At 43.6% G+C, this 15,794-nt stretch overlaps 1 protein-coding gene across 1 annotated transcript in view; it reads left to right on the plus strand.

The window, feature by feature from the left end:
* Nucleotides 1–474: 474 nt before the first annotated feature.
* The window catches only part of LOC141128922 (cytosolic phospholipase A2 gamma-like), a 100,426-nt gene continuing 85,106 nt past the window's right edge, over nt 475–15,794 (plus strand). The window contains 5 exon segments of the mRNA XM_073616577.1: nt 475–489; nt 8,352–8,374; nt 10,772–10,856; nt 11,273–11,418; nt 13,566–13,773. Coding sequence (XP_073472678.1) covers nt 475–489; nt 8,352–8,374; nt 10,772–10,856; nt 11,273–11,418; nt 13,566–13,773 — 477 coding nt within the window.

A 15,794-nucleotide genomic window follows, 5' to 3' on the forward strand; every position in this document is an offset into this window, starting at 1 on the left:
TGATAAGGTTTGCTGGAACAAAACCAGACTGGTAAAAACAAACCCCTTTGGAGGTGTCTGGGGTCCCACTAGGGTTTCCACCTCATTCCTTTAAAACTGAACACATATGAATCACACAGGTTCTGTGGCTGATTAAGGTGGTAATTAAACTTGGTGCTTTATCTGCATTAAATTGGTCTCAGAACCTGTATAATTAATGTGTTTTGGGTTTTAAAGGGATGAGGAGGCAACTCTAGAACCCACCCAATGATATGATGTAAGGTCAGGATTATACGAGGCTAAAGACTCACACACGTTCCAATAAACCTTCCCAACCACCCTTCTACCATCATCTGATTACTGGTACAGCCATCTCTATCCTGTCTTCTGTATATCTGAGCTAATCCTCTTCACAAGTCTTACTACTTTTTTTTTTTTTTTTGTTTTATCAGATTTACATGTTGGGAGATAAGCGGTGACCTACCTTCATCTCCAATGGCGCCCAAAAAGGTGAGTGACTTCCAGTACTGGATCCTCTAATAAATCTCTATGGGGGGAAAACTCAAACTTTTTTTTTTTTTTTTTTTGCTCAGCAACACAGCTGTGGAGCCAGTGTGTATGATGAGGCCACAATGTAGTGCACTGGGAATAAAAGTGGTGTGTGTGTGTGTGTGTGTGTGTGTGTGTGTGTGTGTGTGTGTGTGTGTGTGTGTGTGTGTTTTTTGGATACATTCTGGTGACACTTTTTTCTTTGTATAGAAATAACGGGTGCATAAAAATTTGTCTTTGGGCATTGGTGGCGCCTTCCCACCGTAACCCTATAGAGGTAATCTTGATGAAGGCAAGAATTGGCCTTGCTGTAAAAAATTGCAATGATATTCACCTGTCAAACTGGTACTGAAAAAATAGTCTTTGGATGTTAATTGTGCCCATGAAACCTATACCAAAAACATTCTTCCAGATGAAATGATTGAATACCCTCAAAGTGCTGAAAGGCCCAGACAGCTGAGATTTGGGGAGTGGGCTCGGAGATAACAGCTTCAGAATGTGATGCAATAGGGTGGCTGCTCTCTACTTTCTTGATGTGGGCCTCCTTGGGGTTGTGCCACCTCACCTTCAGTTTCCTCCTCTGCCCTATCTGGCACCGGGGTCACATCAGTGACATCATCAATTATCATCCATCATTTTGTCTACCGGTGTTCCTCCCTCTCTAGGCTCATGTTTCTGTAATCCTCAACCTCAGAACCAACATCTGAATCCAGTAATGGCTGGACATCATTAAGGAACAAGTGGCTGACACTGTGGTCAAATAACTCAGCTGACTCCTCCATGGCTGATGTTGGAGCTATGGTGGGAATAGATGTGGACAAGGAGGCAGATTTATCCACTCCGGCAACTGCAGGGGACTGCACACTTGTCTCTGCTTGCGTGACGGAGCATGAGGAAGGTTTTGTAGGCCAGTCCACCACCTCCTCTGCATGCTGTGGCTGGATAGCACGGGCAAACTCACTAAACAGAGGAAATTATGCCCTGCCTGAGGACTGACCACCATGTCCACCTTGGCTTGCCTGTGGACACCTTTTGTTGCTGGCCCACTTACAGTGCCAAGGGAACGTCTGCCCCTCTTTGTTGATCTCCCAGACGTTATTGGGAGGGGGTGGTGCTTATAAGCAAATGTAAAGAAGTGGTGGAAATCTGTACATAGATGCACTTTAATAGATGTAAAGAGGTGTTTGGTGCACTTTAATTTGAGTATTCACACTACAGACACTCTCCATGGATACACTATAATATAATGTGCCAAATGTACAGTGACACACAGAACTATATGGCATTAAGCTGGCAGTAACACAATCAGACGGTGTGCAACTGTCACTACACTGACGCTATCTGAGCTGTCCCTACTCTAGATTTACGTTAATGTCAAGATTACTGACCGTTTCACTGTAGTGTAGTGAGACCATCTGAGCTGTCCCTACTCTAGCTGCACACTATACAAAGCTGAATGATCCTCCTCACTACACTCACACTATCCCTAGACTGACACTAAACTAATATTCTACACTGACAATTGAAGCAAAATAGCACAGTATAGAACACTAACTAATAGCACTGCACAGAGCCCTGTTCTATCTCCACACTGAAAATGGCTGCCATTGAAAGAATACTTTTATACTGTGGAGCTGGAATGAGCCGTGATTGGATAAAGTCATGATGACCGTGTCCAATCATGATTCTGACTGCTCTGTGCCTTGATTGGCTGAATCTTTTACCGCTTGAGCGAATCAGGGCTTGCAATGCATTGTGGTCAGTTCGGGGGGCAAACAAACGTTTCAAATGACTTGTTTGTTGGCTGAACAACAAAAGTTTGCCCGGACTTATGCTCGGGCCGAACCGTTCCCCCCCCATCCCTACTTAGGACCCGCTTCCTGATTGGCTGGGAGGAGAAGCCGGAAGACATTAGTGAATATTAATGTTGCACAACTGGGTGAGGTCACCTTTTTGGGAGACAATTGGAGCCTTAAGCCTCGTACATACGATCAGATTGTTGGCAGGGGGTTGTCTGACCCACTGTTGTCCTAAAATCCGACCGTTAGTATGCTCCTTTTGACAATTGTCCAAATTTCGGCAAACAAATGTTGGATGAAAGGCTAGTAAATTTTTGTCAGTGCACAAATCCATCACAGAAGTTGAAAGTATGAACACGGATGCTCGGAATCAATGCACACCAAATTAGCAGAAGGGTTCCAAAGGGTGGCGCTCAAGACGTGAAATTCCTTGTAGTACATCACTACGTTTGTTTTTTGGCCGACAATTGTGCGCTATTAGTATGCAAAAAAGATCCAGGCACACGTCTTTTTGACAAATCAGATGCTTGGTTGGCCAAAAATCTGATCGTGTGTACCAGGCTTAAGGCTCTAATCACGTGCTTAAAAAAAAACATGAAATCCATGTGTCCGCCACCCTGCATATAGATTAGGGGGGTGGCTCCAGGGTTGAAAACTGCCAGTTGCACACCGTCTGTTACTTTTTTTTTTTTTTTTTTTTTTTCTGCCGTTAAATATCAGGGGCTGATAATTTCATGCGGTGTTGACTTTTCTTAAGTGTAAATCAAGCAAATTACTCTGTTATAGGTATTGTCAGTGTTTCCATATCATGTTTATACTGTTCCAAGTATTCATTGTTAATTTTTCAATAGGAGTTCTGTAATTTCTCAGTTTGCCAGTAAATGTGTTCCACCAGTAAATTTTTCATGTTTTGTCAGTAAAAAAATGCTGCGGGAGGTTGGCAACCCTGGGTGGCACCCCTGCGCCCCATATGAGCGGCCGCCACAGGTGGTAGAAATATGGTGAGATTCAGCTATCATGGATGCTGGTTAAGAACCAGGTGAATGGAACAGGGTAACAAAACAGTGTGAGGGTTCCCCCACAATCTACATCAGGTCCTTTTGGGTCTGGTATGGATTTTAAGGTGTTCCAATACCCAAAAAATGGTGATGCCCCCTTAAATTACAGGGCATATAGCCTGGTATGGTTCAGGTGGGGGCACCCCCCATTCTTGACGTGCCAGGCTACTTTCTCAGATGACGGACTAGTATGGATTTTGGAGGGATCTCGGCTGCTTTTTTTTTTTTTTTTTTGTGTTGTGGACCCCCTTAAAATTCGCAACAGACCCAAAGGGCCTGGTAGGCATTGTGAGGTAACCAATGGAGCCCAGGCCTAAGACATTGTGTTGCCTGGGTACAAGAATAAATTGCTGTGCCCCCCCCCCCCCCAAAAAAAATCACGCCCACCAAAAGGGCCCCCCCACATCCATAATTTTATATTATGGTCACCTTTGTGTCCCAGTCCACAGCACATCTCTGCACCTATTCAACATCTGAAGTTTTCCTTCTCAACCACTTCAATACCAGGCACTTGGACATCTTCCCACCCAGGCTAATTTTCAGCTTTCAGCGCTGTTGCAATTTGAATGATAATTGCGCGGTCATACAACACTGTACCCAAACAAATTTTTTTTTTTTTTTTTTTTATCATTTTGTTCCCACAAATGGAGCTTTCTTTTGGTGGCATTTGATCACCTCCTGCGGTTTTTATTTTTTGCGCAACAAATAAAAAGACCGAACGGCTCTTCCTATTGACATCATGATCAGCCGTGATTGGACAGCAACAGCCGGAGGCTCTTTACCAAGATCGGTGTAGCGGTGTGTCAGGCTGACCCACCGATCGCCGCGATGCATGAGGCGGCATGGTATCCTGCTGGACCTCGTATGACGCCCAGTCAGGATAACTGAACCACCGCCCGGCCGTCATCTGCTATGGGTCGGGCAGGAAGTGGTTAAACATCTCACTTCTGCAATAACTGTGCCATAGTCCTCACCTTTGCGCACCCCTCCCCCATGTACAGCTCTTTTGTTTGGTGCTGCACACTTCAAAACAAATCTTCCCTTCTAGGGCTGACCATCCATCCATCCTCCTTTTAGCAATCAACACCGATCTATTGGGCAGTGGCCACCTTGTGCTCAGCACACTGGCTGCTCTGCCTCTCACATAGCTGAAATGTGCAAATCAACCTGGTCAGCCAGCCAGTGGCAGCGGCTCCTGGGGCATCTGTCCAGTGTGTTGCAGCTCCCCCCCCCCCCCCCCCCCCCTTGTCTCAGTAAATCAGGATGCCTCTGTGTTTACCCCCATCCTCACCATCCTAAGCCTGCTCCTACTCATTCCTTTCTGTATGAACAGTGTCCAGGACAGGATCCTCTCCCCGAATGGTCAGTCCGCCCTCATCTTGGGTGTCAATTTGCCGCCCCTCTCAAAGTGCTGTTTGGGTCCAATGGCCCCCCGCAGGACCCATGGTAGGGCTGGCCCTGATGGAGCCAAATTATGATTGGTTGCTAAGGTTTACGTTTAACTAACCATTAATTTGACACTTTATTTACAAATGTCACTTTCTGTAGCACAGCCTACATATATAAAAAAACTAAAATGTCCCACCACAGGAAATCCATACCAAACCTTTCAAGTCTGGTATAGATTTTAAGAAAGATCCTCAAGCAAAATATGAAAAATGAATACCGGACCTTTTCATTTGAGCATAAAGCCTTGTTGACCAAGAGACCATACCAAGCCATGTGGGGGGGGGGGGGGGGGTTCTTGCTATGGCAGATCACTCGGCAGATCATGTAAAACTGATCGCGGCTGCAATGAATTGTCGGGTCTCTGCAATATAGATGAGTCATTGAAAAAAAAAAATGGGGGGGCCCCCCCCCCAGTCCATTACCGGGCCCTTTGGGTCTGGTATGAATATTAAGGGCAACCCCAGACCAAAAAAATGTAGGGGTCCCCCTTTGGATCTGGTATGGATTTTAAGGGGAACCCTGCACCAAAATTAAAAAAAATGGTGTAGGGGTCCCTCCCCAAAAATCAGACCCTTATCCAAACATGCAGGCTGCAGAAAAAGGGGGGGGGGGGACAAGAGCACTCCCCCCCTCCTGAACCATACCAGGCCACATGCCCTCAACATGGGGAGGGTGCTTTTGGAGTAGCCCCCAAAGCACCTTGTCCCCATGTTGATGGGGACAAGGGCCTCATCCCCACAACCCTTGGTCTGTGGGTGGGAGGATTATCAGAATCTTAACAAGGGGACCCTCCCCTATGTGAATTGGTAACTGGGTACATTGTACCCCTACCATTTCACAAAGAAAGTGTCAAATGGTAGATGAGACAGCTTGGGACAAGAACTTTTTTTATTATGGATGAATGGACATTTTTATTTATCACGCCGCCCGACGAGCCGAAAAAATGCAACAGCTCCGCCTCCATGGAAGGCTTCTTCTTGGTGACAGTTCTAGCTGAGGGCAGGGCCACTTGGTGATGTAAACGGGTGACCCTGCCTTCCTCTGATGTCATGAGGGGGGTGGGGTCACTCGTTTACGCCAGAGTGGCCCCGCCCTCGGCTTTATAAGAACTGTCGCCAAGAAGCGGCGCCATTTGGCCGGAGCCAAGCTCATCGGACATCGTGATAGATGAATGGACATTGCGGGAGATTTTTATGTTTATCTTTTAATAAAGGACTTGTCTCAAACTGTCGTGGGGGTGTTTTTGTTTTTTTGTTTTTTCTTGAAATGGTAGGGGTACAATGTACCCTGTTACCAATTCACATGGGGGGCAGGGATCTGGGGGTCCCCTTGTTAAAGGGGGGCTTCCGAATTCCAATAAGACCCCCCCCCCCCACAACCACCGGTCAAGGGTTGTGGGGACAAGGTGCTTTGTGGGCTACTCCAAAGCACCCTCCCCATGTTGAGGGCATGTGGCCTAGTACGGTTCAGGAGGGGGGGTGCTATCTCATCCCCCCCCCCCCCCCCCTCTTTTTCCTGCAGCCTGCCAGGTTGCATGCTCAGATAAGGGTCTGGTATGGATTTGGGGGGGCCTTACGTTGTGTGTGTGTGTGTGTGTGTGTGTGTGGGGGTTTTTTTTTTTTTTTTAACCCCCCCAATGAGTTTATCTATATTGCCGAGACCCGACAATTCACTATAGCCACAATCGGTGTTTGTTTTTTTTTTTTGTTTTTTTCTTCGACTTTTCCTTTTTAGAAATGTCATTTTGCTGTGGTATTATTCTAAACATGGGGAAAAAATGCATCACTTTACAGGCATACTATAGACACCCCCCCCAGGCATGATATTTAAAGAAATATTTCCTTTTTATTGTTTCACTTTAAGCATTATTAAAATCACTACTCTCGTAAATGGCCGCTGAGAGCGGGCATTTACCACGTGATTGCACCATCAAATGACGGCGTGATCGCATGTAAACAAACTGGCGTGATATCCGGTTCCTCTCTCCCCTCTCCGTCCAGTGGAAGGGATCAGATGTATCAGCACTGTGGGCTGGATGTTTAGTGCTTAGAGCGCTGCTCTGTTACAATTGCAGCAGTCATCCCAGCCATCCATGCTCGGCCATCCCTCTGTCATATTTATCCAGCCATCCATACTCCGCAATACTATTTTGGGGTGTCCTTTTTGGTGTGTACATGGTGGGTGTGTGAAATATTGTATGACTGGACAACTTTGTTTAAAAAAAAAAAAAAAAAATTAATTTCCATATTTTCCAAAAATTTGTACAAAAAAATGACATGTTCAAAAGACTCTAGATTATACGTTGGTGTTTTCTTTCCAAAAGGGGACCCTTTTGGGGCGTTTCCGTTGTCCAGGGCCTTCAAAAGTGTAAGATCTAATCAGGAAATTAGATGTGTAATCTATGCTCCAGAACGCCTCAAGGTGCTCCCTGCATGTTGGGCCTCTGTATGTGGCAACGCTGTGTAAAAATGTTGCGCGTGGTATCGCCATACTCGGAGTAATAGCAAAGTGTGTAAAATAACCTGATAATATATATTTTTTTTTTTTCAAAATTGTGGGGGAAAAAAATGACAACTTCAAAAAACTCCACCATGCCTCTTACTAAATACCTTGGAATGTCTACTTTCCAAAAGGAGTAATTTGGGGGTATTTGTACTTTCCTGGCATGTTAGGGTCTCAAATAGGCCATCAGTACTTCAGGTCTGATAAATTTTCAGAGATTGGCACCATAGCTTATGAATTCTATAACTTTCACAAAGATCAAATATACACAGATTTGGGTTATTTTTAACAAAGATATGTAGCAGTATCCATTTTGGCCAAAATGGATACTGCTACATATCTTGGTTGAAAATAACCCAAATCTGTGTATATTTGATTTTTGTGAAAGTTATAGAATTCATAAGCTATGGTGCCAATCTCTGAAAATTTATCAGACCTGAAGTACTGAGATAGATATAGATATAGATATATTTAAATCCAATCCGGCAGTGATTAAATGGCACCAAAAGAGCTGGGGGGGAGGAAAACATTCATATGGGTACAGTATTGCATGACTGAGTAATTGTCACTCAAAATGTGAGAACTGAAAATCTGTCTGGTTAGGAAGGGGGTTTAAGTGCCCAGTGGTTAACTTGCATGTAAGCCTTTAAAATGAGCATTTTTGGTTTTTCATGTTTGTTAGCGTCCCATATACTTTAACTGTTTTTCTGGCAGCTTTCCAACTTGCCCCGAACACTGCATAATGTTTGCTGTTCTTCAAACAACCAAAGTTTGGCCTGAACTTGTGCTCGGGCCTAACCGTTCGCCCATCCCTACTTTCCTTTCCATGAAGCTCCTGCTAACTGATTTGGCATTCCGGCTGACTTGAGTGGAGCAAAAATCCATGTCTATGAGCTGTGAACCCTCCTCCGGGGTCACAAGAACTTTTCATTAATTCTGGAAAATATGTTGTCATTTTGGTTTGTATCACCAGACTGTTTCTGAATATCACAATGTGTCTTTTGTGTTTTCACAGAAAAATATTGACATTGTAGATGGGTAAGTAAAGTAATTTTCACTAATTTTTATTTTTTTATTTATTTATTTTTTTTTCTACAGAAGAACAAACAATAAATTGCAGACATTGGGTAGTGCTGGCAACATGAGTCTGTCATCCTGTATTTCAAAAATCTTGCCAACAGGACTTTTATTTGTAGAAAATGTATTTAAAGTAATCTGATCTCGAAATAAAGTAAATTGTTTCCCTGTGACATCAGGGGTTTCCCAGGGACCCTACAGGTGCAAGCATTAACAGCAGGAAGCGGAGATGGTTGTCTCTTGTCTTCTCTTCGGGGAAGGCTGTAAACAAGGTTTAGGAGTGTCTATGGGAATGGTTGGTGGTTTTCCCAGAAGCACATTTGTGAGGTCAGGCACTGATGTTGGACAATAAGGCCTGGCTCAGTCTCTGCTCTAATTCATCCCAAATGTGTTCTATCAGGTTGAGGTCAGGACTCAGGCCAGTCAAGTTCCTCCACCCCAAACGCGCTCATCCATGTCTTTATGGACCTTGCTTTGTGCTCTGGTGTGCAGTCATGTTGGAACAGGAAGGGGCCTACCCCAAACTGTTCCCACAAAGTTGGGAGCATAAAATTGTCAAGTCTTGACATCATAGGTGTGCGCAGCCTGTTGCATTAGGGTGTGCACCCCAAAGCTCAAACACACATGTGCGTGTATGTATATTACACACACACACACACACACACACACACACACACACACACACACACACACACACACACACACACACACACACACACACTTATGGCAGAGCCAATGCAGTGAAAGAGGTATGGTAGCACTTTATTAATGGCAGAACTGTGAGAGGGAGATATTTCCCATCTCCCCGCCGACACACAGAGTGATAATGCTAATGCACTTGGGGTGATTAGGGTGTGCCCAGGCACACCTGGCACACCCCCTGCGCACGCCTATGCTTGACATGCTGACGCCTTAAGAGTTCCCCTTACTTGGACTAAGGGGCCAAGCCTAACCCCTGAAAAACAACCCCGCCACCAAATGATTTGGACTAGTGCACAAAGTAAGGCCCATAAAGACATGGATGAGTGAGTTTGGAGTGGAGAAACTTGAATGGCCTGCGCAGTCTTGACTTCAACCGAACACCTTTTGGGATGAATTGGAGCAGAGACTGAAAGCCAGGCCTTCTCATCCAACGTCAGTGCCTGACCTCACAAATGCACTTCTGGAAGAATGGTCAAGCATTCCCATAGACACACTCTTAAGCCTTGTGGACAGCCTTCCCAGAAGAGTTATAGCTACAAAAGGTGGGTCAACTCAATACTTAACCCTACAGACGAAGGCCCCCATACACACTATTAGATTATCTGCAGATATTTGTCTTCAGATTTACCAAAACCATGTAGTGCAAGGGCCAGCCTGATTGCATACAAATTGAAACTCTTAAGGTTTGACATCACATTATATGGTTTTAGTAAATCTGAAGACGAAAATCTAATGTATGGGGTTTAAGACTGGGATGTCATTAAAGTTTGTGTGTGTGTAAAGGCAGGTGTCCCAATACTTTTTGGTAAAATTGTGTATATGCAGTACAAATACCTTCTTCTATAAGTTGTCTTACGAGATACTTATGGGGAATATGGGACTTTTTAGGCATGTATACAGATAACTTCACATGTATAAAAAAATTATATATTTTTGTTACAGAATAAAAGCATATGACATAAAAAATGTTGGCGGACATGGTGTTATTACCAATCTATAAATTTGAATTCACAAATCTTGTGCATCTTTAATGTATTGACTAAGCCCAATATGTTTCCATTCTGACTTAATCCGGGACATTTTCAGTGTGGCTTCACATAAAGCCAGGGGAGAAAGATCAACTTATCAGCCAAATGTTCAGGGTTGTGGACCCAAGAGATAGCCAGACAGGTTCTAGATGACTAAGTGTTCATGCGGAAATGTCGGCTTTCTAAATTATGATTCACAGCTACTCCCCAAATGGGCAGTAATTCAGGTGTTTGTGTGAAGTACCAAGCGACCAAAGCTCAGTCTGAACCTAGGTTCATACTTGGACGTCAGCTCATCCTTCGAGTCATGCAGCTGGCTCTGCCGATTGGCATTGTCCCTGACACTATGCAAGCACCATTAAATGGAAGATCAATGAGCCACAACTCAAGGATCATTAGAGCTCCACAGGACCGAGTATAGCTGCTTTAATAGGAACGCTTGATCAAGAGGGAATTTTTCCCACTTTGAGGAGATTTCTATTTTTTGCTTAATAAAAAAAAAAAAAAAAAAAAAAAAAAAAAAAAAAAAATTGAATTCCATTCTATCCAGGATGACAGTCTTGTCTCTGGATAAACTTTAACTACATTTCTGTAATTTTTTTTTTTTTTCTCTCTTCACACTTCATAGCTCAGAAGGGGAAACCGTAGCTGTCAAGGCAAGGATGAGAAAAGTAAAGGAGACCCTTTTGTCCTTGGGCATGAATGTTAAAGAGGTAAGTCCTTTTAGTATTTTAGTCTTGTAAACCTTGATTTTTGAAACCGCGTAAACCAAGTAAGCATTGCTCCAGACCTGCTCCTCTCACCTGTCCATGAAAAAAACAGGTGTTGGCTCAAAGAAGCCCATCCTTGCTCACCTTTTGTAAGGCATAGGCAAATACTTTGCCCAGCTGTTGCTGATCTTGGCTTACTTCCTGGACTTGCTTTGCCTGCCGATCTGGTCCTTCGCTGACTGCTACCTGCTTCCTGGCCCTGCTACCATTTCCTGCTCTGGTGACAGATGATGATTTATGCCATACTTGTATTCAGTTTTCATGCTATTTTACCAATTTCTTACCACTGTTAAATCCATATTCCATCTAAAGTAGACTTTTTTTATATTTGTTTTTTTTTGTTTTTTTTTTTTCTGAAGAATTGCAACCCTCCTGTAATCGCGGTCTTGGGATCTGGGGGTGGACTCCGTGCCATGGTTGGTTTTCTGGGAACAATTTCTAAACTGGCTGAACTCAACTTTTTGGGTACCGTGACCTTCATCAGTGCGATATCTGGATCAACATGGTATATATGTATATTCTAACAATTTTTTTTTATTTATAATTTTTTTTACCACTTCATGCCCAGGGCAATTTTTAAACTTTATATATAATTTTTTTTTTTTTTTTTTTTTTAATAGAAAATTTAACACATTAGCCTTGGAAGGTTTTACCCCCTCATTACCAGGTTAATCCACCCCCCTGCTGTCTCAAGGGGACTAACAAACCTACTTTGTGATAGTATAGGCAGGGAATAGGTCCTTTATGAAGACATGAAGGGTCTATTAAACCTATTGTGCCTCCCCTGCTGCTAATCCAGCACAGACAATGCTTGATTAGCTGCTTCTCTAGCTAGTGGCCAGGGAGCGACAGCTCTTAAATAGAAGTAATGAAGTCATTCTCTTTCAGCTTCATTACCTTTTGTTTGTAGACCAGGTATTCGTGGAGATTATAGCAAAAGGGAGCAAGGAAATGGGGGTGTAGCTTAAGATTGGTAGGGTGCAAGGAAGGCTTTAAGTATGGGGGTGACTAAAGAATGTTTTAGCAAGTTTGGGAAGAAAAGGGGGAGATTGAAGCTGTGTTTAGAGTGTAGAATAGAATCAGAGGGTAACCATAGTATTTGTGAGGGTCCAGGGGACAGGTGGTTTGGGTGTTAGAAATAAATTTAGCAACCTTGTCTACAGTAGTGGGGTTGAATAAGGGGAGTGTTGATTATACCTGTTGACATGGGTGTGGGGGAGATACTGGTAAAGTGGAGATTTCATAAAAAAAAAAAAAAAAAAAAAAAAAATTGAATCTTTTATATGTAGCACTTGCCCCCGAAGGAGTTGCTGGTTTAAATTGGGTCTTGCCATTCCTGTACTGGTTCACCATATCCGTCATAGGGGTCCCATTAAAGAGTTCTTTTTAGTAATTTCAGCTCCGACACAGTCTCTTTTCTTGAATGCTTCATTTAAGAAAGATTCTTGCAATAGAAAGATGGAGGGTTTAGGGAGATTTCAGGTACCTTGAAATTGCAGATCAGGAACACTCTTTGATCCAGAGGGCAACAGCATCCACAACTGGATTCAGCAACCACCACAGGCCTCTCACTGACCTAGCAGCCGATGTGATGCTCGGTCATAGTCTCTGCCACAGACTTTAAGATTCGGTGTAACTGTTACAGTCCTCTGCCAAAGGATTGGGTAATTAATGACTATATGCAATAGCAAAGGCTTGATCACACGGTACTAGTTCCTTTCTTCCGAACTTGCGGTACTGTGTGGTATGTGACCCGGGATGCATCCTCCAACTGAGTCTCCAGGCTCTTCTAGAGGCACCGGCCTTATTGCAGAGTCCTCCCCTGGATTCTCCAGTCGCTTAAGAGCTGAATGGGAAATGAGGTAACCTGCAGTCTGCTCATTTGTAAAGTAGTTTGCTGTCTGTTATTGTGCAAGAGCGGAAGTGTTGCCTAATTAAAGAAATCCCACTTTATTGGAAGTAACCCAGTATGCATCTCCCTGGTCTGTCCTCCAAAAAAGGTGCTCTTGTTTAATACTGTGGTGGGTGTGGATGGGATTTGCCAAATAATCAATCGGGAGTTAATATTCAGCACACAGCAAACTTTTCACACCACAATCAACCTACAACAGGGCTAAGGGGGTAGGAATGTAAAAAAGATATGGCAGCCCATAACTTGGGTAAGCCAGTTTAAACCAAATAAACCTCAAAATACTGTGAATGGGTCTATAGATGGATGTGAAACGGCAGTAACACAAATTCAAAGTTTACCAAGGAGACATTTGAGCAGTCTATGTTCAGTTTAAGGTGGATGGGAACTGTACTGGTACACCATATCCGTCAAAGGGATCCCATTAAAGAATTATTTTTAGTAATTTCAGCTCCGACAGTCTTTTCTTGAATGCAAAATTCATTCAAATGCCACCATAAGAAAGCTCTATTTGTGGGAAATCAAAGGACATAAATTTTAAGTACAACACCGCACAACCACGCAATTGTCTGTTAAATTGACGCAGTGCCATATCGCAAAAAAATGTCCTGGTCAGGAAGGGGGCAAATCCTTCTGGGCTGAAGTGGTTAAACAACAAATGGGGTAGAGATTTCAGGCAAAGGAAGCATGTTGAATGAATAACTTGCCTATCAATCATCTGACTTACTACTTTAATGTTCCAGGTGTATGTCCTCTCTGTATGCTAAAAGTAACTGGTCGGACTTTTCATACATGAAAGATCTGGAGTTTTGGTTATGTGAACGAATCAAATTGGAAACTGACCGGGAATGGACAAAGCCATGGGAGAAGATAAAAGAGAAATTTCTTGGAGACTCGTACTCTCTGACAGATCTTTGGGCCTATACATTCGTGTTCTTCGTCATGAATAAAGTACGTACATGCCAGGTCCTGTCCAAGGTTTTAAAACAAGGAGAACCTTTAGCTCTGAAGTGACTTGACTTTAGCTTCTTGAATAATGGAGGCATCAGTCTCTTTATTTTACTGTTCATCAATATAAGCCTCTTTGTTAGTTTGTCTGCATCCCAACTTCCTCTCAGATGTTATCAGTAGCGGCAATCTGAGGCATGTGTAAGAACTCGGGATGAGCCAAACTGTCCTGGGTTTGGTGAACTTCAAAGATGTGCACCCCCCCCCCCCCCCCCCCAACCATAACAGGCCACATGCCCTCAACATGAGGGGGCGTAATAAAGACCCAAATGTTTGACAAGCCCTTTATTTAAATTAAAACTCACAAAAACATTCCTAGCTGTGAATCCATCATCGTGGTGCCTGCTGACTCGTTAAAAGGGGGACCTGGTGCACACAACCTATCCTGACAGTACCACTAGCTGAATTTTATTTTTTCCTGAGCTGTCATCATTCATATAAATGGGAGAGCGTGGCTGGTGGTGGTATTGGCCATATGACAATGTCCCTGCTATCTCCGCCCACTCTGCTTATGTAACTGGGGACTTCCAGCCATGTAGGGCAATGTGCCAGTGAGAGATGCGGGGGGGTATATATTTTATTTTTTTATTTATTTTTTTTTTTTTTTTTTATGCATTTTGCTCAGGAATAAGTCTGCACATTGATCCAAGCACCTAAAAAGAAAATGTCAATTTGGTCTAAACCTAGGAGTAGAGCAAACCATTGGCTCCTTCCTGGTAAGGACTGATATTAAAAGTGTTTTGCTACTTTTTTTTTACTGTTTTGGTACATTCCAGTTGTAATTAACCTTCTAAGACAAGTACAGTAATGGACAATGTTACTAATTAAAGCTTGGGTAGCAGAAGGTAATGGAGCTAAAGTTGACTTCTACAGGAAAGTCATGATTTGTACATCAGTTCAGCTGATTACTAATCATTAGGGATGAGCTTCGTGTTCGAGTCAAACCCATGTTCGACTCGAACATCGGCTGTTCGATCGTTCGCCGAATTGCGAACGTTATGGGCCGTTCGCGCTAAATTCGTGTGGCGCGTCACGGCCCATAATTCACTGCGGCATCGCAGTGCATTGCTGGCTGATGATTGGCCAAGCATGCACTATGACCCGCATGCTTGGCCAATCACAGCGCCGTCAGTAGAGAGAGCTGTAATTGGCCAAAGCCAGGGTGGCTTTGGCCAATTATGGCTCAGGGGATTTAGTACACACCCCACACTATATAAGGCCGCCTGCACGGCGGCCCTGTGTAGTGTGTGTTCCGGTGTGCTGAGAGATAGAGAGAGAGAGAGAGACAGTGTCATTTGATTTGAGTTAGATAGATTAGGCAGAACAGTCAGTCAGTTAGCTGCACTTACAGTGTATTGTGTATATATATGCATCCCAGGTGTTGCATATATATATATACACTGTATTCAGTTTAGCTAGATCCGTTCCTGTTATCTTCTATCTAGACTATTTACATTTAATGCAGTGCGTCCTGCTCACAGTGTTCAGCTAGATCCGTTCCTGCTATTTACATTTAGTGCAGTGCGTCCTGCTCACAGTGTTCAGCTAGATCCGTTCCTGTTATCTTCTAGACTATTTACATTTAGTGCAGTGCGTCCTGCTCACAGTGTTCAGCTAGATCCGTTCCTGCAATTTACATTTAGTGCAGTGCGTCCTGCTCACAGTGTTCAGCTAGATCCGTTCCTGCTATTTACATTTAGTGCAGTGCGTCCTGCTCACAGTGTTCAGCTAGATCCGTTCCTGTTATCTTCTAGACTATTTACATTTAGTGCAGTGCGTCCTGCTCACAGTGTTCAGCTAGATCCGTTCCTGTTATCTTCTAGACTATTTACATTTAGTGCAGTGCGTCCTGCTCACAGTGTTCAGCTAGATCCGTTCCTGTTATCTTCTAGACTATTTACATTTAGTGCAGTGCGTCCTGCTCACAGTGTTCAGCTAGATCCGTTCCTGTTATCTTCTAGACT

Source organism: Aquarana catesbeiana, linkage group LG01, assembly GCF_042186555.1.
Source record: "Aquarana catesbeiana isolate 2022-GZ linkage group LG01, ASM4218655v1, whole genome shotgun sequence".
Classification (NCBI taxonomy): Eukaryota; Metazoa; Chordata; class Amphibia; order Anura; family Ranidae; genus Aquarana; species Aquarana catesbeiana.